Consider the following 26,700-nt stretch of genomic DNA (forward strand, 5'->3'; position numbering starts at 1 on the left):
GCACCACAGTTTTCTGCGCTAGAACTGAATGCTCATGGTGCTGCCAGTTCCTTTTAATGCAATGAGAGTTTCACATGACCGTTCCATTCCTAGTTCTTGGTCTATCCCGCCAACATTCCTAATAGCAGGGATGCTTCTTTTAGATCATCAGAGATGTTCCAGCTGTAGTTGTTCTGTATACGTATGCTTATAATGGGAGAGGAAATCACAAAAATACTGTAGGTGATTACAATATAACAGTATGTGAGAGAAAATTTTAAAGGTTATTTTTTTGAACAGCAGGCCATGTTCATGAAGGAAAATCTTCTTTGTCCAGTGTGATCATGCCTGCTTTAAACAGATTCAGTCTGCGGCCAAGGACTCAAATGACGCCTTCGCTATGCAAATATAAGGACTAGATGCGTGGAAAAGATTGCCTCGCCAACAGTCAAGCTTACCTGATGATGAGCTTGTGATGGAAGCAAAATCTTTGTTGTCTAGTGTATGACAATGTAAACCTAAGCACACAGTTAAAGGACTACAGTAATCCCTCCTCCATTGCGGGGGTTGCGTTCCAGAGCCACCCGTGAAATAAGAAAATCCGCGAAGTAGAAACCATATGTTTATATGGTTATTTTTATATTGTCATGCTTGGGTCACAGATTTGCGCAGAAACACAGGAGGTTGTAGAGAGACAGGAACGTTATTCAAACACTGCAAACAAACATTTGTCTCTTTTTCAAAAGTTTAAACTGTGCTCCATGACAAGACAGAGATGACAGTTCCGTCTCACAATTAAAAGAATGCAAACATATCTTCCTCTTCAAAGGAGTGCGCGTCAGGAGCAGAGTCTGTCAGAAAGATAGAGAAAAGCAAACAAATCAATAGGGCTGTTTGGCTTTTAAGTATGTGAAGCACTGCGGCACAAAGCTGTTGAAGGCGGCAGCTCACACCCCCTCCGTCAGGAGCAGACAAAGAGAGAGAGAGAGAGAGAGAGAGAGAGAGAGAGAGAGAGAGAGACAGAGAAAAACAAACATCAAAAATCAATACGTGCCCTTCGAGCTTTTAAGTATGCGAAGCACTGTGCAGCATGTCGTTTCAGGAAGCAGCTGCACAAAAGATAGCAACGTGAAGATAATCTTTCTGCATTTTTAGAAGAGCGTCCGTATCGTCTAGGTGTGCGAACAGCCCCCCTGCTCAATCCCCCTACGTCAGGATCAGTGAAAGTCAGCGCAAGAGAGAGAGAGAAGTAAGTTGGGTAGCTTCTCAGCCATCTGCCAATAGCGTCCCTTGTATGAAATCAACTGGGCAAACCAACTGAGGAAGCATGTACCAGAAATTAAAAGACCCATTGTCCGCAGAATTCCGCGAACCAGCAAAAAATCTGCGATATATATTTAAATATGCTTACATATAAAATCCGCGATAGAGTGAAGCCACGAAAGGCGAAGCGTGATATAGCGAGGGATTACTGTATTCAGAAGGAAGGATGTCTGCGCTGCTGGGATGATGAGGACTAAGCTATGACAGCCATTGCGCTCTTTCACTTGATCACCTTAAATACTACTGCCAACTTCTTTATTGACTTTTTGGGCCTAAAAAATGTGTCCAAAATCACTATGAAATGATCATTTTAGCCTGAAGAGTTATTAAAATAATTGGATTTTATTTTGCTGTAATACACTTAATATTGCATTTTCTGGCAAAGTCCTTATGAAAACTTATCAGATTGACACTTGGAAAGCAAAACAATGAAGAACTAAAAAAAAAAAAAAAAATGATAGCACCTGAAAACTGGACACCAGTAGTCCAAGAGAATCATGAGGATGGAGGGATTAGCTACCAGCTGCATAGAAAATTCCTGACTGCCTTACGGGTCACAAAAGTGACAAAACGTACCAAAGTGCTTTTTGACGAGTGACTAAGCATCTTGGGCTTCGGCCCCATACAGCTTGGTGCTTAGAACTCAAAAAAACATGATTTTCCCTGCTGTGTGTCATGTTTATTACCAAAGCGGTCAATCCCCATTAGGCCAGAGGGAAGAGTTCATCTCCTCGGTGCACAGAGTCCTGTTTTGGGAGACACCTTCACCAGTACCAGTGCAACAAGAGCAGCCATTCTCATACCTGCAGCAACACAAGGCAGATGCCAGTCTGGAGCGCACCACCTGGGTGAACAGGACAAACATGATGCAGTTGGCACCTCCTTGGAAAGTGTTTCCAATGCCCTGAAGAAAACAAAACAAAAATCACAGTAAGAGAGCGGTAGAAGCAATTCCCCCTGAGTAAACATAAATCTCAGTTACGCAGGTTATGAGGTTATGACAGATACAGAGGAAAACAAGCCAGTTGAATGTGATACAAGAATCTGATGGAGGAGGCCTACAATAGGAAAGGGTGTTAAAATGGCACCCACCCACCTGTCATTCTCTGCCACTTTGCACCAATGCCTCTGTATTTTATGCTATTGAAACTTCAGCATTTCTATTTTCAGACCAAATCTGCCATTCCTGGACAGTCTGGAGTACCCAATCCTTCTAACAGCATTATTTTGTACACTGGGAGGAAAGTGACAGACCACATAGACATGTCATGTGAACAAAGGGAGAATATGCAAACTTCACAGAAATGTGAATGAAACTATAACCCATGAGCCCTCAAAGTCAAAAGACAATTTAGGTTAACGTATGAAATGTATGAGCTTTGAAGAAAAAAAAAAAAAAAACAGTACTCAAAAGGATTCTTACATGCAAAATCATCAGACCAGGATTGTCCACTGCTGGCGACTTAGTGAGCATGAGGAAGAAACGAATGGTGCTCCAGATTCTCAGGAAGATGAAGATGAGAGGGATGAGAGTGAGCTTTCGATCTGCCATGGCGGATCTGCTTTGGGCAACTGGACTGCTGGCCAGTATGGGTCGGTACTCGGAGAGAGCGGCGTGCTGCAATGGAGGACAGACAAGACGAGAAAAATCAAAACTGAAGAAAAAGAACCATTAACAGGAAGCTTGGTGAAAAGCAGCAGGGGGTGCCAGACTAGCCTTTTTAATCGATTTCCCTGGCATCGCCCTGTTTGGATCTGGTCTCTTAATTAAAACCAGGAGCTGTTGAAAGCGATGTAGACATGATGAAGAGATGAGCTCAAATTCATAGAAGCTTACTTCCACTTCATTGTAATTTAAAAACCGTCCATCAAAGTACTAACACTTTTTCCCTCAAAATAAGACCCTATAGAGGCTCCACTCCAGTTCTAAAATGAAACAGAAATAAAGTTTGACTCTACAGTCTTAACCTTCATTTATGCCATTTTTCTTCACTATGGTTTAGACATGCCAAATTTTATTGTCCAGCTGCCAAACACAAGAAATGAGCGTAAAAGGCAGCACTTCACTACTAGAATTCTCATAGTAAAATAACTTTTCAAGTACTTATTACAGACTCATCAGGTTGGCCAGCTTGATTTAAATGAGTGATGCTTGTGTTCTTGGTGGTGGCATCCAGATTTGTGTGACTTCAGTCCACAGCAGAAACCGAATATGCCCTAGATAGATAGAACTTTTCATGTCCCCGAGGGAAATCTGGCTTTTTACAGAAGCTCAATAAATAAATAAATAAATAGGTAGATAAATAAGTAAATACATAAATATACACACACACTTTGGTCTGAACACACACAGAAGTTACTATAAAGCGAAGAAAAATGGAAAAGAAAGCATCCTGTTCTCAAAGAAGTATCATGACTTTGCCTGAAAATGTAATCTTTTACAGTGTGTAGCAGCTTCAAGTAAAATGAGTTTCTTGACTGCCAGGGCAAATCTAAGCTAATGCACTGTGCATGGCTATAAATTGGGTGGCTGATAACCCAGCAACTGTACCACTAGTCACGTATGTTAACTGGGTAAAGGTAACTTGTAAATCTGTACAGTGGCAAGAAAAAGTATGTGAAGCCTTTGGAAATGACCACATTTATGTAGAAATTTGTCTTAAAACATTGACTGATCTTTGTGTCAGTTACAATGATAAACAAACACAATCTGTGTTAATTAAGAACACAAATTATTGTATTATTCTTGTCCACCTTACATACATCATTCAAATGTTCACAGTGAAGGTTGGAAAAAGTCTGTAAACTCCTAGGTTGACGACTTCAACAAAAGCTACCTGGTGTTGAGAGTTAGCAAACTTGGAGTCCAACTAATGAAACAGGCTTGGAGGTGTGGCTTAGAGATACACGAACCAATAAAAAGACTCAAATGTTTAGAGTTTGCCATTCACCAGAAGCATCTACTAATGCGAAGCATGCCTTGCAAAAAAAAAAAAGATTCCTGAAAATCTACAAATAAAAATGTGTTGATTTGCGTGAAGCAGGAAAGGGTTACAAAGTAACTTCGAAGAGTTCAGATGTTCGTCAGTTCACAGTTAGACCAACTGTGTATAAATGGATAAAACTTTGTACTGTGCCTGCTCTCTATAAGTTGCTGCCCAGCCAAGAGGACTTGAAGTCACACTGCACAACGTTCAATGAGATAAAAAAATAAAAAAAAAAGAACCCACAACTCACAGCTAAAGGTTTGAAGGGATCTTTAGAACAGGTTAACAACTCAGTTCACGAGACTGAACATTGAACAGGCATGGTATCTAAGACAGAACACCAAGGAGGAAGCCGCTGCTCTATAAAAAAAAAAAAACATCACTGCATGAATGAAGATTGTTAAAGACCACTATGACACTCCAGCAGGACATTGGGAAAATGTTTTATGAATGGATGAAACTAAGGTTGAATTCTTCAGGAAAAATTTGCAGCAGTGCAAATGGCATAATGCAGTAGTAGCATTGCTGCTTTGCAGTAAGGAGACCATGGTCCGCATCCCAGGTCCTCCCTGCATGGAGTTTGCATGTTCTCCCTGTGTCTGAGTGGGTTTCCTCTCACAGTCTAAAGACATGCAGGTTAGATGGACTGGCGATACTATATTGGCCTTAGTGTAAGGTTGGTGTGTGTGTGTGTTTGCCCTGCGATGGACTGGTGCCCTGTCCAGTGTTTGTTTCTGCCTAGTGCCATATGGTGGCTGGGATAGGCTCCAGCACCTGCCAAGATCCTGTTCGGGACAAAGTGGCTTAGGAAATGCCTGACTGACATATGGCATAAAAGGGCACAACATACCAACATGAAAGCATCATCCAAATGGTGACATATAGTACAGGAAGCATGATGATTTGGGGCTGTTTTGCTGACTAACGGCCTGGAAAGTTTGAAATTATTGAGGGGAAAATGAATTCCCAAGTTTATCAAGGTATCCTACACCACAGGGGGGTCAGGGTTGCTGTCCAGACAGCTGAAGCTCAGTAGCTGTTGGTGATGCACCAGGACAATGACCCTAATGATCCAAGTATGTCCATTGCATAATGGTTATGGAGTGTCCCAGTCAGAGACAAGAACTTAACCCAACAGTGATGCTGTGAAATGACCTCAAGACAGCCATTTACACAGACATCCTATGAATATGGCTACGCTGAAACGGTTCTGTAATGAAGAATGGTCCAAAATCCATCCTGGATGTTGTGCAGGTCTGATCCGCAGATAATGGAAGTGCCTTTTTGAGATTATTGCTACCAAAGGGTTCACTTACTTATGCACAGCACACAGTGAATATTTGATAGGTCTGCTCAATAAACACATGACAGATTATACCTGTTTGTGTGTTACTGGCATACAGTGCTTGTCTATACTTTTGACTTAGATGAAAATCAGATCACTTACAACCAGTTAATGCAGAATGCCAGGGGATTCCAAAGCGTTTACATACTTTTTCTTTCCACTATAATTAAACCTCAATATAACATTAGCCGGTGAAGTGTGAGAAGCCTTTTCAGAATTTGATCAAGCTCCTAAAGAAAAAAAAGAACTGGACGTTGGCATGATGCACCACATAGACAAGGTCAACAGAAAGAGAGCAAGACAACCTGCAGACCAGTGAGGGATTCAGCATTGTTGCTGATAGCTAATGTAAAACATACAATTATTTTATCTAACTTCATTTGCCATTACAACTGCACTCTTGAAAGTACACTTTATTTTTTCCTAAGAGTCAATCGTTCACTTTGCGAATGCTGACACTGGATTGGACAGCACAAAAATGTAAAAACTGAACTCTGTAAAATTGGTCTATAAAGTACACGTTATTCCCTTCAGCTGTGTGTAATGACCTTAAACTGGAAATGAAAATACAATGGCAGCCTAATGTGGAATTTGGTCTTTTCAATTACTCTCTGAAGACACGGATGCTGAAAGAATGAGAGGTATACGTCTCAAGGTAAACTGAACTTTACTAAGGAGTTGAAATCCTAAAAGTCTGCTTACTGTAGAAACTGCCATTTCATATCTCACTGCTTTGCTCTCCAACAGCACACATTACTCACATTATCAAAATGCAAAGAAGCAGCCAGTGCAGTCCCAAAATGTGCAAAGTTGTTGGTTGGGGAGCATGTACTGATTACAGTGTTGTTGGCAATAAGAAGAACTTCACCACCTCCAGTTAGGCAGAGGCTGCTACACACACTGAATGCTAACTCGAACCCACAAATGGGCCATTGTGCCCTCCAAAGAAATTCAACTCAATTTCAGATCCAACTCTTTTGGCTGCCTAGAGGTCCTCATGTGAGGATGCCAGGCTAACTAGTATGGGGAGCCCAGTTGGCCAGCTGGACTTAGCCCACTTAAAGAGATGACATATTTATATATAAAGAAATAATTATCAGATTGCCCATCCATGTTCTGTACCCTGTCAGGATTACAGGAAGCTCATCATGACAACATAAGGCAAAAGTCAGAAGTAAACCATAGATGGGGTGCCCGTGTGTCACAACATACCAGTTTAAAAATCCTTTTAGTTCTAAAACTACCTGAGAAATTGCAAAAAATTACAAAGAAATGGATTAAGGTTTTCTTCAATGTAGTACATACATACACAAACCATAAAGAAAGCGCTCTTAAAAAGGTGCTACATATCAGAAGGCATCAAAAGGTGATTTCCCACCACAGGAACTTTGTTTTCAGGAACCAATGTGTTCCTGTACAATGCAGGTGCTGGACTGCATGTTGTCCCTGGCCACTTTTGTGTGTTGTGTTCCCACTGCACAACAGGAACTGTAACCTTCATACAAAATATGTGATGTGCAAAGAGGAGTGAGGCACATTGTGAAGATCATGGGGTTCCCACCTCCCAGCCCCCCTCCCCCCATTTATTGCATCATAGCAATAGCAAGTTCACAGGGGAGATTACTGCTTCGATGTAGTCCTTGGAGGGACAGCTATACAGAGTGATGGGACATGAAGTGGGACGCTCCATCTTCACTGACAACCAATCAACACAATTCATCGCCTGAACCCCACCTGTGATAGTCCCTGGTTGAATGAGAAGTACATACCCTGTAGTAGGAAATTAAAAAAAAAAAAAAAAAAAAAACTACCAATGGCCCGAGTTTCTGTGGTGGAAAGGCTACACAAGTTTCTGAGAATAGTTCCTATGGTGGGAAAGCACCGTATAGTTTTCTGTGTGAAGAAACATTTTCTAACATTTATGTGAAATTTGCCCTTAACAAATTTCCAACTGTGTCCCCATGTCTCTTAATCTCCATTTGCTTAAACTGAAAAGGTTCAACTCATTCAATCTCAACTCAGAGTTCACACCTCTCAGTTTCAGAATCAGCCTTGTCGTTCTTCTCTGGACTTTCTCTAGTGCTGCTATGTCCTTTTTGTAGCCTGGGGACCAAAACTGCAAACACTACTCCAGATGAGGCCCCACCAGTGCCTTATAAAGCTTCAGCAGAACCTTCTGTGACTTGTACTCCACACATCAGGTGCTTTATAATCGGACATTGTGATAGCCTTCTTAATGGCTTCTGAACTCTGTCTGGATGTTGATCATGATGAGTCCACTTCAACTGCCGGATCATTCTCGTAAGCCGTACTTTCAATTTTCCAACCTTCCATTCTGGACTTCAATCTAACATTTCTACTTCCTATACTGTATGTAATATTTTATATTTACTCACATTAAATTTCATCTGCCACAAATCTACTCAAGCCTGTATGCCATTCAGGTCCCTCTGTAATAATTCAACTGATGCTGGACTATCTCCCATTCTACTTAGTTTGGTATTATCTGCAGACTTAACCAGCTTGTTATTTATATTCTTATCTAGATCAATTCTATGTATTAAAAACACTAACTCCTGATGGTCACATCTGCTTTTGTTATGACCTGCTTTGTAAGATGAGGCCGACTACTTGTGTACTGGACCCCATCCCCAGCACACTACTTAAATCCTGCCTTCATGCCATAATCCCGACTATTAAAACAATAATAAACTCATCCCTTGACACTGGCTTTGTGCCGCTCACTTTTAAAACAACTTCTGTAACCCCAATGTTAAAAAAGTCTGGTCTTGATGCTGATAATCTTAACAATTTCTGGCCTATTTCCCACTTACCTTTTCTGTCAAAAGTTCTTGAGCGTGTTGTAGCTTCCCAACTCACCAACTACTTAACTTCTAATAATTTGATGGAACCCTTTCAGTCTGGCTTTAGAGCACAGCACAGCTGTGAAACTGCTCTAAGGGTAACCAATGATTTGCTTATGGCAGCAGATTCTGGACAAACCAGCATATTAATTCTGTCAGACCTCAGCGCAGCATTTGACACTCAGGTCAGATATGACATTCTACTGTCCAGAATGGAGATCATGCTGGGTATCTCTGGCGCTGCCCTCCAGTGGTTCAAGTCCTATCTGACTGATAGGCAAGAGTTTGTTAGTCTTGGCAACAGCAGGTCCAGCACAGCGCCAGTCACACAAGGAGTTCCTCAGGGCTCTGTCCTCTGTTTTTCTGTATTTATATGCTTCCCCTTGGCCATATTATTCGTAGCTATGGACGGGGTTATCATTTTCATGCAGATGATACCCAGCTCTACTTCAATGTAAAAAGTGGAACTTCATCAGAGCTTTCTTAGCTCACAACTTGCCTCAGTGAAATTAAAACCTGGATGAAGCAGAACTCTTTACATTTAAATTGCAACAAAACTGAACTCCTGCAAATTGGGACTAAAGTGCAACTTAATAAAATGAGCTCCTTCCCAGTCAATCTTGGCGGTGATGTCATCAGACCTGCCTCTACTGTAAAGAATCTTGGTGTCATTTTTGATTCCTCCCTTTCTTATTCCGCCCACATAAATCACATTAAGAAACTTTCTTACTTTCACCTCCGTAACATATCCTGTGTTCGCTCCTTCCTCTCCTTCTCTAATGCTGAGAAACTGGTCCCTGCTTTTATCACATCCTGCATCGATTATTGTAACTCCCTACTGGCAGGTGCCCCTTCTAATCTTCTATCACAGCTCCAGCTTATTCAAAACTCAGCTGCAAGAGTCCTTACACGGACCAGCAGCAGTGAGCACATCACACCCATCCTGCTCCGCCTTCACTGGCTCCCTGTGTCTTACAAAATTGAATATAAAATCCTACTAATAACCTACAAAACCTTAAATAACCTCGCGCCAAACTACATCAGTGACCTTCTCCATCACTATGTGCCTCTCTGCCCACTAAGGTCCTCTGATTCTGGAAATCTTATTGTGCCCCACACTAATCTACACTTCATGGGTGACAGGGTCTTCAGCTGTATAGCGCCCAGACTCTGGAATCCATCCATCCATTTTCCAACCCGCTGAATCCGAATACAGGGTCACGGGGGTCTGCTGGAGCCAATCCCAGCCAACACAGGGCACAAGGCAGGAACCAATCCCGGGCAGGGTGCCAACCCACCGCAGGACACACACAAACACATCCACACACCAAGCACACACTAGGGCCAATTTAGAATCGCCAATCCACCTAACCTGCATGTCTTTGGACTGTGGGAGGAAACCGGAGTGCCCGGAGGAAACCCACGCAGACACGGGGAGAACATGCAAACTCCACACAGGGAGGACCCGGGAAGCGAACCCAGGTCCCCAGGTCTCCCAACTGCGAGGCAGCAGCGCTACCCACTGCGCCACCGTGCCGAGACTCTGGAATGACCTACCGAAATTAATTAGATCAGCTGACTCCATGAATTCTTTAAAAAAACAACTCAAAACTCATCTGTTCAGGAAGGCTGTTAGCTCTACTTGACTTTATTACCCTTCTCTCAGTTTACCTCTCTGTCAAGATGCTCTTGTAACCTGTGTGTGTGTGTGTGTGTGTGTGTGTGTGTGTGCTACACCATCAATTATGTTGTCTGTTAGGCTTTACTCTGAATTTACTATCTTACTCTATTTATTTATTTGGTTTAGTACAATACTATATACTGTATAGCCTGCCGTTCTCTCTTAAACTCTGTAAAGTGCCTTGAGCATGGGAAAGGCGCTATATAAATAAAATGTATTATTATTATTATTAATTCTAATAGAGTTTGATACATCAAACTTTTTCTTTCTTTAAGTCAATTTTGTACTCATCTATACACCTTGAACTCCCACTTCCTTTAGTTCAATACCCAACCTCTCATTAAATTTAGAGTCACCATTTAACATAACCTTTACATCTTTGTGATTTGAGGGAAAAAAATCCTCATAAACACAGGGGAATGTGCAAAAGTGACTCACTGAAGAGTTATGCGACCACAGTGCTAACCATTGAACCACCCACTTGCACATACAGCGCCACAGAGCCTCCTGTTAAAGCTCTTCCCTCCTTCCCTTACCGCTCTGTCAATGTGCCTTTTGATGAGGAGATAAAGCAGCGGCAGGATCAAGTAGGCCACGATCTCCCAGAGCTTCCCTGTCAGCAGCATCCACAGAATGTGATCTTTAGCCTGAATGCGGACCCAGCACCAGCCCACGGACACTCTGGAGGCATCATAGCCAATCTTCTGAAGTGAAACAGCAGCAACAGTAATCCCAAGGGGTAGGCCCCAGCTGTTGGTGGAGAAGGAGGAAAGGGGAAAAAAAGCAAAATATGCAAGAATTACCATTTTAGAACCTAGAATATTGTCTCTATGTACGAGGATGAATCACTGGCTTTGGCTTTCAAACCTAAAACTGATGATAAAAATACGGTAACAAGGTGTCTCTCATCCAAGAACTCTGGACTTTGCAAACACAAAGAAAGAGTTTAGAGAGCACAGGACAACATCCCTATCATTATCCTCCATGCATAAGTGATATAAAATGAAGTTAAATTAATGTGTAATGAAGGTAGACAACACCATGCTACAGGTGCCTGGCATCTACTCCTGTTCACAATACATTTCACTGCTTCACTACTTGGTGGGTGGCAGCCATTCGGTCTCTCAAATTCAAGTTTTCTGGGCTACTGAAAGTTTTTGCTTTATTTTAGCATTGGGTGAAAGGTAAGAAACAACTCAGGATGGTGTGCCAATCCATCACACTCGCACTCATTCACTCGCACCAGGCTGCTCAACGGATAAATCAATAGGTCAACTGACAGATTGATACATAGATGGTACTTTATTTGTCTCAAGAGCATAATTCAGCTTTTTACTGAATTTCAAGAAATATAGTAGATAAAAACAACTCCCTTCAAATGCACAAAATTGTTACCAAAAAAAAAAAAAAAAAGGCAAAATTTCTGACGGCTAAAGATAATAGGTTAGTCAGTGGGGCCTTATAAAGGAGCCGTGGTAGTGTTTCTTGACACACTTCTACTGAATAATTCACTGACTAAAAGTCCTCAATGCTGGGGTGTCAGAGAGAAGATGTGCAGCACTGGTCATAATGGCACTCAGTTTTTTTTGTCTTCATGCTCTCCCCCTCTTTTATACCCAGGGGGTCCAGAGTGCCTCCCATAACTGAGCTTGCTGATTTAACTAGCTTGTTGATTCAGCGGACGCACTCGTGAAATGATGTTACCAGCCCAACACACTACAAAGTAGAAAATCGCACTGGTGTGCTTAGAGTCACAAACTAACAAAACCATCACACTTCTGAGATTTCAGGGGTGTAATAAAAAAAAAAAACACACAAAAATTTACTGCTAAAGGTGCAGTTTTTCACACAAACCTACTGGGACTAAGCTAGTGGAATCATGGAATAGTGTACAGTTACACTTATTTGCTTAACAGATACTTTTATCCAAAGCAACTTACAAAAAAGGTAAACCTAATTGAATAACATTAAGCTAGGGCCTGTTTGTTCAGCAAGTATAATACGGCAAGTAACAAAGTTGATTGCCACAAGTGAAAAAATGTATATAACTAATAAATTCACAATCATAGAGTAATAATTGATAAAGCAATCAAACTTAACATAACAACAAATCATTCAATAGTATGAAAGATCAAAAAATTTTTGTTTTCTTCAAAATCAATTAGACAGATAGTCACAGAACAGGTGGGTTTTCAATTGCTTCATAAATACATTGAGGGAAACAACAGTTTTGATGGAGGTGGGCATCTCATTCTACCAATTGTGAACTACACAGAAAAAGTCTGGCTTGAGACTTGCTACCATGTAGAGGCGGCATCATCAGGTGCTGTTCCCTGGCAGACCTGAGTGGGCTAGAAGGAGCACAGCACCTCACCAGCGTTTCCATATACGCAGGTGCTGACACACTGACTACTCTGTAGGCATGTATCAGGGATTTGAACTTAAAGTCCGTTGCTACAGAGAGCCAATGAAGCGTCCTGAAGATAGAAGTGACCTGTGTCGTCTCGGTTGGTTAAATACAAGATGGACTGCTGCATTCTGGACCACCTGCCACAGCTTGATAGCACATGCGGGTACTCCGGTCAGAAGTGAGTTGCAGTAGTCCAGATGTGACAAGACCAATGTCTGGACCAGAAGTTGTGCTGCATATCAGATAAAGTCTGATCTTGTAGATGTTATATAGCAGGGGTCTCCAACCTTATTTTCCCCTGAGAGCTACTTTTACAAAATGAAAATGGCCGAGAGCTCCTCATGTTTTCTAACGTTTATTCTCATAGCTTATTTCAACCTAAACAAACTGAATAAGCTTGTTTTGCCTGAACATTTACAAAATGTTGGTATCCACAACTCACATTTTGCATTAAAATATCACAAAAAATATTTAGTTCAGCTGCAAGTGCATTTTGTATGTCTGTACGCATTTTCTAGTGTATCTCACACTATTGAATTAAAACATGAATGCTGTTAAAACAAAACAATGCAATTCCAAATCCACGGATATTCCTTATTCATTTGTCATTTTGTTACCTGTCACTGTGTCACTTTATTCACAGGTCCAGTCGCACGTGTGATGTGTTTTTTAGTTACTCAGATGACTCAACAAGAGAGGCAGGTGTCTGGTGGAGAGAAGCCACTGAGGTTCACTCTTCTGGAGTCATTTCAATGTTCGTCTGTCAGTCTTGTTCTGAACTTTGATTTCATGACATTCACGTCAGACTCACAGAGGTTTGTAGACCCAAACAAAGCAGACATTTCCAGAGTGGCTTGGTGAAGATTCTTATAGTTATCTGACTCTACTAAGCTCCAGAAATGCTGAGAATGCTGTTGAGACTTTAACTGCACATTATTTTGAAGGGTTTTCTATTATATAATATATAAAATCCAATGTCTCTCTGTCTGTCCGCTTTTCACGAGAGAACTACTTCATGGATTTAGATTGGATTTTTCTCTATAATTTGCTTGAACATTCCGGTTGATTCTGCGACTTCTCTCATTTCGCTATGTATCAGAGTTTGCTTGTGGTACCGATTTATTTGCACAAATCTGAGAAACATGCAATGGGCCGAGGGGAGGGGCCTTCCTCGCTCACTTGCCAGCTTCAGTTTGGGGCGTGGTCCTTAACTCTGCTTAGCTAGCACACGAGAGAACAATTGAATTCAACTTTGTTTAATATTTAAAATAAAGTGTAACTTAGGTCTTAATGAGTTTGAGTCCGGATATTCTCTTAAGTGTATGCCACATTGAAAAGACAAATTGCAATTCAGATTGTGGAATGTGGTTTTGTGTTAAAAATGATTTTTTGGAAAGATCGCCCACCCCAATTTGACTAATCAAGTTTTCAAATTTATGTAGGATTCATTAACCCTTTGGCGAGCTACTTGGAAAGGGGTTGTGAGCTACCGGTAGCTCACGAGCGACTTGCTGGAGACCCCTGTTATACAGCATGAAGCAGCATTTATCTGGAATGGCCGGAGGATTTTTCTTTTGCAGCCTTGATGTTGCTGACCGAGAAGAGGAGGCTTGACCACACTGCTACCCCACCCTCAGGTCCTTTGAAACACCCCTGTACTAGATCACAATGTCGTCATTTGTCACATTGAAGTGTTCATAACAAAGCCTGTGCATTAGGCAATTCCACAGCGCCTTAGGTGTGCCTTATTTCCCCCATCAGTGTTAAGTGGGGAAAGCCACCCAGAAACAGAGGAATGTGCAGACACTACACGGACAGTATGTAAACTCAGTAACCTAAAGTTGTGAGGCGACAGTATCATCCACTGAACCACCTGCACGCACTCTCAATGCAATTCAGGCTCATTTCTCGTCACACTCACAGTAAAACCAGTTCAGAATTACAAAACCTAACATGCACATCTTTCAGGAGAAAAAGCACAGAAACTCGTGCAGACACAAGCAGAATGGGAAAACTCCAAATAAACAGCAACTGGTCATAGGATTTGAATCACAGATGCTGAATCACTACATATGCGCCACTATGCCATGGCAGGTAACAATCCTAGTGATTTTGAATGACCTTGCCATCCCACCCAGTTAATTCAACAGGCAGTGCATTAAGAGCAAAGAGAAAACAACTCATTACAGTCATAAATAATACAACAAAATAGAAAATATCCATTATTCAAGACAAACTGCAAATAACAAAGTTAAGTGTTTTAAAAGTGACTAAAAAACTAGCTGTGCTACCCATGTAAGATGGGTTGAAATCTAAGTAGTGAATGTAGACCTCAGCATCAACATTTGCATTGCACTATAAAATGCATATGTCTCTGTTATGGGATTCATAAAAGCATATTAAAGAATGTTAATGTGTGTGGTTCACCATCTGTTGGAACGACAAATGCAATGCATTTCATTACTATAAATGTTTCTGATACGCCACCTTTTGGAGTGAGAGAGACATAGCAACCGGACAGGCACACAGAGAAACACTTATCCTTTTACTAGCAAAATACCCGCACCTCGCAGTGGAAAAGTAGTGTGTTAAAGAAGTTATGAAAAAGAAAAGGAAACATTTTTAAAAATAACGTAGCATGACTGTCAATGTAATTGTCGTAGGCTTATTTTAGTATTGAGAGTGAATTTGATGATTATAAAAAGTTTAATTTATGATTGAAAATGTTGTATATGAGAAATGCATGTTTTTAAGTAGGGAGCCAACCATGTGGTAGGTATGCGGACATCTGCCGTGCGGAAAAAGGAAGGGGTGCTGCCCTTATGCGTCTTTGCCATGAAATAAATCATCTGTTAACAGAAATAAGCAATGAAACCGCCAAAAGGAGAGGTCAGTTCCGAAAAGTTCCTTACAGCATAATGATGAGAAACGCCAAAAAGAAGACGTTATTTTCGAAAGTTCATTACGGGGCATGGGGCGAAATGAAACATATTTAACATTTGTAAGTACAGTGTACAGGATGCGCATGGGAAATCTGGGCTTCCTACGTATATTAGAACTCGCAGAAATAGCGAGGAGGGGTTTCCCCTATCTATATATACAGTTTAGAGGGTACACTCATTTCCCCCCCTTGGGTGTTGCAAAAAGACATGAAACATACCTCACTTTTGTAAGTACGCTGCAAGGAATGAGCACGTGAAATTTCAGCTTCCCATCTATTTGGAAAGTGGGAGAATTACTGATGAGTCAGTGAGGGCTTTGCCTTTTATATATATAGACTAGCAAAATACCCGCGCTTCGCAGCGGCGAAGTACTGCTTTAAAATTTTTATTAAGAAGAAAAAAACCTTTTTAAACTGAGGGAAAATATACCAATAATTATTTGTTAAGGATCTCTTTGTATACCACATTGTCAGTTCGCCCCTCTGGTTATAATATGACCAAGCTGTGCGCTGAGCTTACTCTTGACCATGCAACGTATAGTTGGCCATGTGAAAAGCAATCTTGCCTCAAATCAATGCCAACCTTTTGTAGGGTCTGTCCCTGAGACTTGTTAATTGTCATTGCAAAGCAGAGACTTACTGGAAATTGGAGACGTTTGAATTGAAATGGGTTTCATCGATAACTTCGCATCTAGCTTTTGAAAGTTTAAACCTTCATAAACATCAAAGTGTCCACTACTCAAATCGTCACCTGTGAATCTAAGATGTTTAAGAGGCATTGGTGGTTGTCCAAAGGTGTAAAATATTTGGCCATTTCGGTAGACTTGAAAGCGACAACCGAACAATTCAGCGGCAGCCATCAACTCACATGCAGAACCTTAGGTGAAGGGCTTAAGCATTTCAGTCTTATAGTGCTCCTGTGTAGTATAATTATCTCCTGTACCGTCATCAGTCCACACCTTGAACCTGTCCCAATCATTCAATACATAAGACACAATGTTCCTCCAGATATCAAGAGTGAGCCTGATATTGCCATGCAATATCTAACACAGAGAATGGAAAAGGCAGTCGCCATCTCCGGGCATGGAAACCACTCGGTAAGTGGCAGTTCTTTGATCGATGGTGATCACCTCGATAGACATGTTAATGGGGGTACGGTTGGAACGATAAAGGAAATAGGTACCTGAACAATGTAAACTAAGTCTAAAATACCTACACAATAACTATAATTGTAATAAACGAACAATAAAACAGCGGAGAAGCTGTGGATTAAATAAAAAGGCTGCAGTTATCAGCAGGGAGACGTGAATACCGTGGCGAAGCAAGGAAGGGAATGGAGAGACCGAAGTGCCAGACGGCCTTATATAGGCAGGCAGCCAACTACGTGGGAGGTGTGGAGATGGGGGACCCAACGCTGCCTCACACGGCAACCGAGCTGCAGGCTATGGACGTATATATGTACGTAAGTAGGATTCAGTTAGCATTGGGAACCCGCGTACCACATTTCTTGAAGATGGGCCCATAAGTAACAAAGACCATTGGAAAGTTCAATATGGCGGCCGACAGTGGCATCATACCACTGAAATAAGTACATACATCGGTTTCGGTTAGCGCAAGGAAGCCGCCTACCAAATTTCGTGAAGATGGGGCCATAAATGAGAAAGTTTAACATGGCGGACGTTGTCGACCGTTATGCGTAGAATTTCGAAATGAAACCTGCATAACTTTTGAAAGTAAGCTGTAAGGAATGAGCCTGCCAAATTTCAGCCTTCTACCTACACGGGAAGTTGGAGAATTAGTGATGAGCGAGTCAGTGAGGGCTTTGCCTTTTATTAGTATAGACTAGCAAAATACCCGCGCTTCGCAGCGGAGAAGTAGTGTGTTAAAGAGGCTATGTAAACATATATATATATATATATATATATATATATATATATATATATACACACACACATATATACATATCTACATATATACATATACATATATACATATCTACATATATACATATATATATATACACATATATATATATATATATATATATATATATATATATATATATATATATATATATATATATATATATATATATATATATATGGTTGAAATAGTTTACTGTCAAATAAATTCAAAGAGTACGCGACACGTGTTTCGCCCTCATTCTGGGCTCATCAGGCGTACACACTCCACTGCACTCCCTCTCGGGAATCGAACCTCGGACTTCATATACACACACATATCAACTTATATATACTGTACACATACACATACATACACACACACATACATATACAGTATATACATATACACATTCATACATAGTGCGTTGTAACACGGGCTGTGATTGTTACATGGGAGGGAGACGACAAATCACAGCTTCCCGGTTTCTAATCGGGCCTGTGATTGGTGATTTGACGGATGTCTAGATCCCACAGTATCTCCCCTTAGGAGAGGCGTTAGGCAAGTGTAATTGAATAGCGGTGCTGCAAGTTTAGCTTTACACCTGTTTTTAAGGCTTATTGACTGAAAGGGGCTTTCATGAAAAAAGTTAGGGCTTTGCTGCAGGATACACCCTCCACAAGTTAAGGAAGTAAAAATAAAGGTATATATTTCCGTTTTATTTAAACCTTTTAAGTTTGTATGCGGGCGGTATGGTGGCGCAGTGAAAGGTGCCAGTTAGGAGACCCAGGCTCGCTTCCCTGCGTGGAGTTTGAATGTTCTCCCCGTGTCTGTGTGGGTTTCCTACGGGTACTCCGGTTTCCTCCCACAGTCCAAAGACATGCAGGTTAGGTGCATTGGTGATTCTAAATTGTCCGTGGTGTGTGGGTGTGTGCGCCCTGCGGTGGGCTGGCACCTTGCCCGGGGTTTGTTTCCTGCCTTGTGCCCTGTGTTGGCAGGGATTGGCTCCTGTATTTAGGATATATCGGGTTGGATAATGGATGGATGGACATTTGTATGCATAGCCCCATTTGCCCGTTTTCATTTTTTTTCTTTCTTCAGTAATATTTCAGTAAACCCGGAGCTTGTCAGTTCAAATCCTGGTACTGACACCACTGTGTGACCCTGAGGAAGTCACTTCACCTGCCTGTGCTGCAAAAAACAAAAGTAATGTAACAAATTGTACCTCAAATGTTGCAAGTTGCTGGAATAAAGGCATAAGTCAAATAGATAAATATGTATTATACACATAGGAACTATTCATTTATTTTCAGTTAAGTCATCTGCAGCAAACCTTTATAAATGAGGGTTTCTCCTTTTTAGATAGTGCAAACTGTTTCTTCTTCATTGAGGTTTTGTCTTGGAGAGGTTTTTTCATTTCATTGAAAATTAAAGCAGCAGCTGCCAAAATATGTAGCTTTCTTATTAATTTTTCAACATTGTGTAAAATAACTTTATAAAGTAACATAAAAGGTTTAAATACTGGTTATACTTTTACACTAAAATATTACTAAAGAGATGCAAAAAAAGTAAAATGCATATGTTGTTTTTCTTTAAGGAGATTAAATATTACTGAAGAAAGAAAAAAAAAACTAAAACAGCCAAATGGGGCTATGCATACGAACTTAAAAGGTTTAAATAAAACAGAAATATATACCTTCATTTTTACTTCCTTAACTTGTGGAGGGTGTATCCTGTAGCAAAGCCTTAAGTTTTTTCGTGAAAGCCCGTTTCAGTCAATAAGTCTTAAAAAGAGGTGTAAAGATATTGACAATAAGCTACGCAAACCCACCAAGACATGGAATTGTTTAAATCAAGGCGCGAGTCGAAAAACACCATCCCATACTATTAGTTAACGATTAACACATTTGTATATGTATTGTAAGCATACAATACAACTGATAATATGTTGCGCTTATTTATCTGGTGTACCGACATTTTTGCGCGTTTAACGGCTGAAATCCAACGTGGTTTGTGCCCTTCAGAATGAAAACAGTTTGCATTTACCATTTTAATAAAAGGCGAGCTTTTAAGCCTGAGAAATCACCCCGTAAAAGCACACGTTTAATTGCACATGTGTTAATATGTATGCTTACACAGTATTAAAAGACACTCAACAATTAACGTCATTTACCTTCGTTTCCGCGTTTGAGTCGTGCTGTAAATCTCTTCCTTGTTTTCAGTTCACGTGATTACGTAGGAGGCGTGATGACGCGTAACGCAACTCTGCCTCCTCCATTACAGTATATGGACAAAAAAGAGGTTCCAGTTATGACCATTACGCGTAGAATTTCGAAATGAAACCTGCCTAACTTTTGTAAGTAAGCTGTAAAGAATGAGCCTGCCAAATTTCAGCCTTCCACCTACACGGGAAGTTGGACAATTAGTGATGAGTCAGTCAGTCAGTCAGTCAGTCAGTGAGGGCTTTGCCTTTTATTAGTACAGATTAAGGTAAATAGATGGTATGTTACGAGAAATGATATTCATTTTTCCATATTTCAATGGGGATCAATGACCTTTTATACAAGGCAGAAACACTAACCAAGTACACACAGCAAGGCTGTGAGATTCTCACTGCAGCACATTAAGTAGTCTGAACAGCCAATAGCTGATGGAGTATCCATCAATATGGCAGTAGAACTTACTGCTTGTAATTCCCAATGCCCTAAGTTTGCATTGCAGTCATGCTACGTCAGACAGGATTATCTGCAGGAAGGGGTAGCGACACCCTGAGTGATCCAGTTCTGGATGGGCACAAGTCCATGTTAAGGCACACTTGTGGGACAATTTAGAGCGAACCACGTGATCAAGGCACCATGCAGCCACCTGTGATGCCAGAATGAAGGAGGGGGCCTCAGCTGTCCATGAGACCAGCTTCATTGAATCCTCTCACATATGAAGGCCGGAAACAATGAATTAAGAACATTTATGTTGGGTAGAATGCACAGTAGGGGCTGCGCTGTCTTTTGGCATTGGAATCTCTGCTGATTTTGTTTGGTTTTTTTCCTCCAGCTTAAATGGAGTTTGTTTTGTGTTTTACATCCGCCCGCCTTCTGATGTTATCACCGGACTCATCTTTAGAGAACTACATCATGATACTGTACTGTATATAAGGACGCTACTCTTCTACTTAATAGTTATGTTTTTTTTTAGATCATATAGACGTATTTGTTTTTTCTTTGTTACTTATTCTTTAATATTATTGCCTAATCTTGTTTTTCTTTTCTTGTAAATTTCTCTTTGAAATCTTGTAAAGCACTTTGAAGTATACTGTTTGTATGAAAATGTGCTATCTATATAAATAAATGTTGTTGTTATTGTTAATCTCAGTGAATGTATTTTGCAGATCAGTGGGATGTGAGAGGAAGGTGGAGTGCCATGAAAAAACATTACAGTTTCGTTCCACTGGTGACAAAGAATCGAAATGTTTGAAGCTGTCAGTAGCAAAATGATTAATCATTACAATAAAAATTACTAAGTAAGACTTGGTTTATACAAGAATAGCCTTGTAGCACACAGACAGTCGGAGTCATGTGACTGGTCAGTAGTGACACACTCAGGGTGGAGGACAAGGACGACTTCAATGTTGGCCGATGGTCTCTCTAAAGGCCACATGTCAGCACCAAAACGCATACTCACAACTGCTGCTGCTTCTTCTTCTGCCAAAAGGATTTCAGTAAATAAATACATACAAAACATGAAAAAACAGATGAACAATGCCTCAAGTTAAAATGTTAAAAACAAATATTTAGGACTAGTGTTAGACAGAAAAAGAGTCTGTCTCAAGATGCTTTCTAAGGAAAAGTGTCCCGAGGCACCAGCATTACATAAGATGAAAGATCACAAGTTCAGAAAAATAGACAAAAATACCCTCAGGGGATTGGGATACTAAATCAGTCTGCAAAACACAATAAACAAGGGTGCCAAAATCAAAACATTCAGGGAAAAACACAAGTGATAAACAAGTGAAATGAAGCTGTGAGGCATGTGAGCTCATCTGAGAAAAGACATCAACAAACTAACCGCAACTTGTGGCTACAAGTGTTGTCCCACACTTTGCACTGCATGAAAGACAAATTCAGTCCATAAGAATTTTGACAAATTGGGTCCATGTCATAAAGACGTTCTGCCCACGCAGCCCTGGCAGAGCTGGCTAGAAAGACTGGGCAATAGATGGTGTGAAACTTGAAAGTAGTCTTTATGAATATGACCTAGGAGTCACAATGGACTCATCACTATTTACATCCTGTCAGTGTACAGAAGCCACTAAAAAGGCCAACAGGATGATTAGGTTTTACAGCATCATGTGTAGAGTACAAATCATGAGGTTAAGCTTAAGCTTTGATAACGTACTGGTGAGGCCTCTCCTGGAGTACCCTGTGCAGTTTTGACCTCCACATCACAAAAAAGTCAGAGCAGTGCTAGAGAAAGTTCGGAGAAGAGTGGTTAGGCTTAGTTCCAGGACTGAGGGGTATGAGTTATTAGGAGAGACTGAAGGAGCTGAACATTTTCAGTTTAAGCAAACAGAGATAAACAGGTGACATGAGAGAAATAATGAAGGGAATTAGTACAGTGGATTCCAGGTTACTTTAAAATAGAGTCTTCAAGAATAATGCAATGACATAGTGGGAAACTTGTTAAGGGCAGATTTCACATAAATGTCACAAAATGTGTCCTCAACAGCTCCAGCTCCAAACATACTTAAAGTGAGTCATTTCACTGCAGCTGCAAGTGAAAGGGGCAGAAATGCCCGAGGTTGAATATTAACAACAGAAATGTTGTCTACTAGCAAACTGAGTACTGTATAGCTGAGAAGCTCTCATATAGGGCGGCAAGGTAGAACAATCATTACTGTTGCTGCGTCATGGGTTTGAATCGTGTGCCTGTTCGTTGCTGCATTCTACACACTGTACTTCCAGATGAACATTCATTGGCTGACAGCCCTTATTAACATAGAGCCCACCCCTGTTACTAAAAGCAAAATGAAACCTGTTTGATTTTATCGGAGAAAGTTGTAGTCAGTCATTAGTTATGTCACATTAGGTGATCGGCTTCATGGGAAGGTGCCACCGACCGCCCCCAGCTCCCTAAGATTATGTAAATGAGTCCATGACTGAAAAGTAACTGGAAGAGTTGTGTAATGTGACATGGCCTTTAGGCATTGTGCATACTCAATTCAATTTGTTTTGTATGTGCTTTACCCATGGCAGATAGAAATAAATTATTCCAGTCGTTATATTAGGTGGGAATGGCAAAGTGAAGATGATTTGGGCCTAGGACAAAAAAAAAACTTAAAAAAAAATTACTCTAATAAATAACAGGAAAAATCACATGAAAACTAAAGTGGTAAGCCAGTGGTTCTCAAACTGTGGGACAGGCTCCCCTAGGGGGACGCGAAGTAATAAAAAGGGGGCACGAAGATGTGAAAAAAAGAAAACAAGAATCGAAAATATGAAAAATACATCTTTTGAAACCAAAACAAATTAACTTAAACTACATTCTGATACTAGAAAAATAAATATGGAGGTAGATAAATGTCGATAAAAGTTAAGTAGGTATAATAAAATATGCATCTATGATATATCATTAATTAAAAAAGAACAGATTGGTATTAGTGGGCTCCTTTCAAAAAAAACGTTAGGGGGGCAGCGATTAAAACTGTTATGAAAACTCGGGTCGCAAATAGGCCTACTTAAAGGTTGAGAAACGCTGTGGTAAGCAATGGGTCATCGTAACTCACCTTCAGCTAACTAAATCACCTAAATACAAACGACTTTCCTGATATTTTAGTTTATAATTTAAAAACGGAATAAGAATCTGAAAATCTAACATCAAATTAAAATTCGATAAATTCTGAAAAGAATGATACCAAACATATACTGTATATGTAGGTTTTAAAATAAGCCAGATTTAAAGCGTGACAAAAAACGTGACATAAAATCGTTGCACTTTTAGGTTTAGGATTTTATAGAGAGAGAGTAGATGAAACAAACCGTTTACAAGCTCACTGCCTACATGGTTAAAGATGAAACTGGGCACACTACTAGTGATAATTTGCTTTAGTAAAACATGCACCAACAGAAGTTTTGCTTTGTTATTTTAAGAGTGTTACGTTTGCTTGCTTGCAGTTTACGTTTGTGTTGTCATTAATGAAAAGGAGACAGGAGATTTATGACGAAACGTGAGGGTTAACTTTGCCAAAATAGTGTGATGTCATTTATGACGGCTTCCTATTGCTCCTTTCACATGTAGCGCAATAACATCACATTAATTTCACAGCAGAATCTAACATTAAGAGATGGACATTACTAACTGTGCATCTCCTTTTCCGACCAAGTTTTCCAATATAAGGAGGAAAACCAGCGGTAATCTATGCTTCATTACGGGAACTAACCATCCCCCCGGACGGAATGTCAGCCCACCACAGAGATCAGTCTGTAGCAGACCCTCCTAATGGGCCAGTTCACAGTTACTGATTAATCGGACGCCCTGCCGTTGAACAGAGCACACGGGTGCAGGACACGAAAAAGAGTCAGTGAAAGGGAAGCAAACAACATACACTGTCAAAAGTGGCTTATACAGTACTTCACGACTTTATTTCCCCTTCCAGTCCGTGCACTTCTAGACGGACTGTTTCACACTTCCTATTTATCAGAATTCACCATAAAGCTGACCAATCCCCCCTTGGTCTATCTCATATTGCCAAAAGAGGATGAGGAGGGGAGCGGATGAGCCACGAATTTACCTGAGAATGTGAAACCACAACAAGAAGCTGTCTGCCAGCCGCTGGTCCGCCCTGACGATGATGATGTACAGGTAAAGCGCCACCGACACTGTCCAGAAGAAAGAACTGGTGTTAGCAAAAGTGGACACCGCTCCCTGGATAACGCAGTCCAATGAGTCCGCCTTGAAGTTCTGCATAACCCCGTAGAAGTAGGACAGGGCGGAGAGCAGGTCGGTCACAGAAAGGAATACCAGCAGCAGCCTGGGCTTGGTTCTCAGGTCCGGCCACAGCACGTAGGTTAAGATGATGACACACGAGCCCAGGAAAGAGAGCAGGCAAGACACCAGGATGAGCACCTGCTCGTAAAGGAAGACCTCCGCCGGCGGGTCTGTCATGACTGTCCAAACAAGCCGGCGAGCACTAGTAACGAAAGCACCGCCACCCGAAAGGAAAGGAGCCGCACAACTTTACTGAACTTTCAACAGAGCGAGAAGTCTGTAGCCCCAACGAAAAGAATATGCTTCTCGGCTGGCAGCCCACCACCGGGACAACGCCGTGCCATGGCAGGAGAAAAGTTGCGAAAGAAGAATCACGAGCGTCTAACACTTCAGATTCCGTCTACTTTCTGCTCGCTCAACAGTTTGGGAGAGTCAGAAAATGGAGCGAATGCTACGTTAGTGTCTGCTTGTCGCCACCGCGTGGACGAAAGTGTTAAACGCAAGCGCACTGCCACACTGCACTTCCCCAAGGCGGTTAGCGAGAGCGCGGTTTGGTACGCATGCGCGCTAACATTCTGTTAGCATTAACAGTGTGCTATTGTTATTATAAATTTCGGAGTCATTATATATCTACTCAAGTGTACAGCATGCAATGAAATTCTTAACATGCATGTACCATTCTCCAGTGCCATGCCCTGTATACCTACCTTACCTTAAAACCTGACTTCCTTATTTGAAAAATCTCAGATACATTTAATCAATAAAAAATGCATTCGTTACTACAAATATATACAAGTAGCTCTCAGTTTGAAAAATCACTTTAGAAAATTGGGAGATTCAATTGATTTTGAAAGAGGAGAGTCCCAGAAAACAAATAACATCAGTGCTGGCTCCATCGTTTAGGTAAATTAAGTAAAATTTGGAGGGCAGCTTTTTTTTTAAACAATGTAGTAATATTATTTTAGTGCACTAGTGAGATTTGGTCTTAACATTTGACCACCTGCATGAGCTCTTTATATGTAGTCTTCAAAAATTGTACATATTTGTACTTTATCTTATTTTCTGTTTTAAAAGATAACAAAGACACAGGTCAAATATTTTGGGGTACCTGGAGGGAGTGTAACAAAGCCCCAGACCCAACTTCACAGACACAACTCTCAGGTTCATATAAGTACTTTTATTAACATTCATACTGGCTCTTCTACCATAAACAATTCTTCTTTTCTGTATTTTTTTCTTTTCTCTTCTCTTTTCCCATCTCCAACCACCCTGAGGGAGACAGAGCAGTTCTTTTTCAACCTGGACCCTGGAATAGTTCTGGCATAACAACAATATTACCACCATGAAGCACTTGTTTGTCAGGCGAGACTCCCATAGAACATGAGAGACTCCTCCATGTGGCACCCAAGGACTTCAGCAGGGCCACCCATCAGGACTGCAGATCCCATGCTACCTCACGGGTGGACAAATGGGAGACCCACCAGAGTGATACTGCCAGCCAGCCAGCACAATGGGTGGACACAGAGCTCCAGGAGGCAGTCTTCCTCAGAAGAAGAAGAAGAAGGGGGTCTTCCCAGACTGTCTTAAGACTGCGGTAGTTAAACCCCTACTTAAGAAAAATAATCTCGATCCCTCTGCTCTTGAAAATTATAGACCCATCTCTAACCTGCCTTTCTTAAGTAAAATTCTAGAGAAGGCAGTCATTATACAGTTAAATGAGCACCTCAATAAACATGCTATTCTTGATAAATTTCAGTCAGGTTTTAGAACAAATCACAGCACAGAAACTGCACTCGTTAAAGTAGTAAATGACTTGCGGGTAAATGCAGACAGAGGCCATTTATCTGTTCTCATCCTCTTAGATCTGAGTGCTGCATTTGACACCATTGATCATAATATTCTTAAGAATCGCCTTAGTCAATGGGTGGGCCTCTCTGGCAGTGTCTTAAATTGGTTTGAATCCTACCTGGCAGGGAGAAAATTCTTTGTTAGTTGTGGTAATTATAACTCAAAGACACATGATATTCTATATGGTGTTCCACAAGGCTCTATCCTGGGTCCACTGCTCTTCTCAATCTACATGCTTCCATTAGGTCAGATTATCTCAGGGCACAACGTGAGCTACCACAGCTATGCTGATGACACACAGCTGTATTTATCAATAGCACCTGATGACCCCAAATCTTTTGATTCGCTAACACAATGTCTAACTTGTATCTCAGAATGGATGAATAGTAACTTTCTCAAATTAAATAAAGAAAAAACCGAAATCTTAGTGATTGGCAAT

At 40.9% G+C, this 26,700-nt stretch overlaps 1 protein-coding gene across 1 annotated transcript; it reads right to left on the bottom strand.

The window, feature by feature from the left end:
• Nucleotides 1-1,471: 1,471 nt before the first annotated feature.
• Nucleotides 1,472-24,871, bottom strand: gpr157 (G protein-coupled receptor 157). Its single transcript, XM_028807882.2, has 4 exons — nt 24,217-24,871; nt 10,716-10,929; nt 2,726-2,920; nt 1,472-2,206 (listed from the first exon to the last, which is right to left on the bottom strand). The coding sequence occupies exons 1-4, from the start codon at nt 24,588-24,590 to the stop codon at nt 1,997-1,999; spliced, it is 993 nt and encodes a 330-aa protein (XP_028663715.1). The 5' UTR covers nt 24,591-24,871; the 3' UTR covers nt 1,472-1,996.
• Nucleotides 24,872-26,700: the final 1,829 nt, after the last annotated feature.

This window comes from Erpetoichthys calabaricus, chromosome 8 (genome assembly GCF_900747795.2).
Source record: "Erpetoichthys calabaricus chromosome 8, fErpCal1.3, whole genome shotgun sequence".
NCBI lineage: Eukaryota > Metazoa > Chordata > Cladistia > Polypteriformes > Polypteridae > Erpetoichthys > Erpetoichthys calabaricus.

Coding starts and splice junctions, on each gene's coding strand:
- gpr157 (XM_028807882.2), bottom strand. CDS start 24,590: ATGACAGACCCGCCGGCGGAGGTCTTCCTTTACGAGCAGGTGCTCATC. Junction 10,930..24,216: donor TTGTGGTTTCACATTCTCAG/GTAAATTCGTGG, acceptor CTCCACCAACAG/CTGGGGCCTACCCCTTGGGA. Junction 2,207..2,725: donor CTGGTCTGATGATTTTGCAT/GTAAGAATCCTT, acceptor TGTTTTCTTCAG/GGCATTGGAAACACTTTCCA.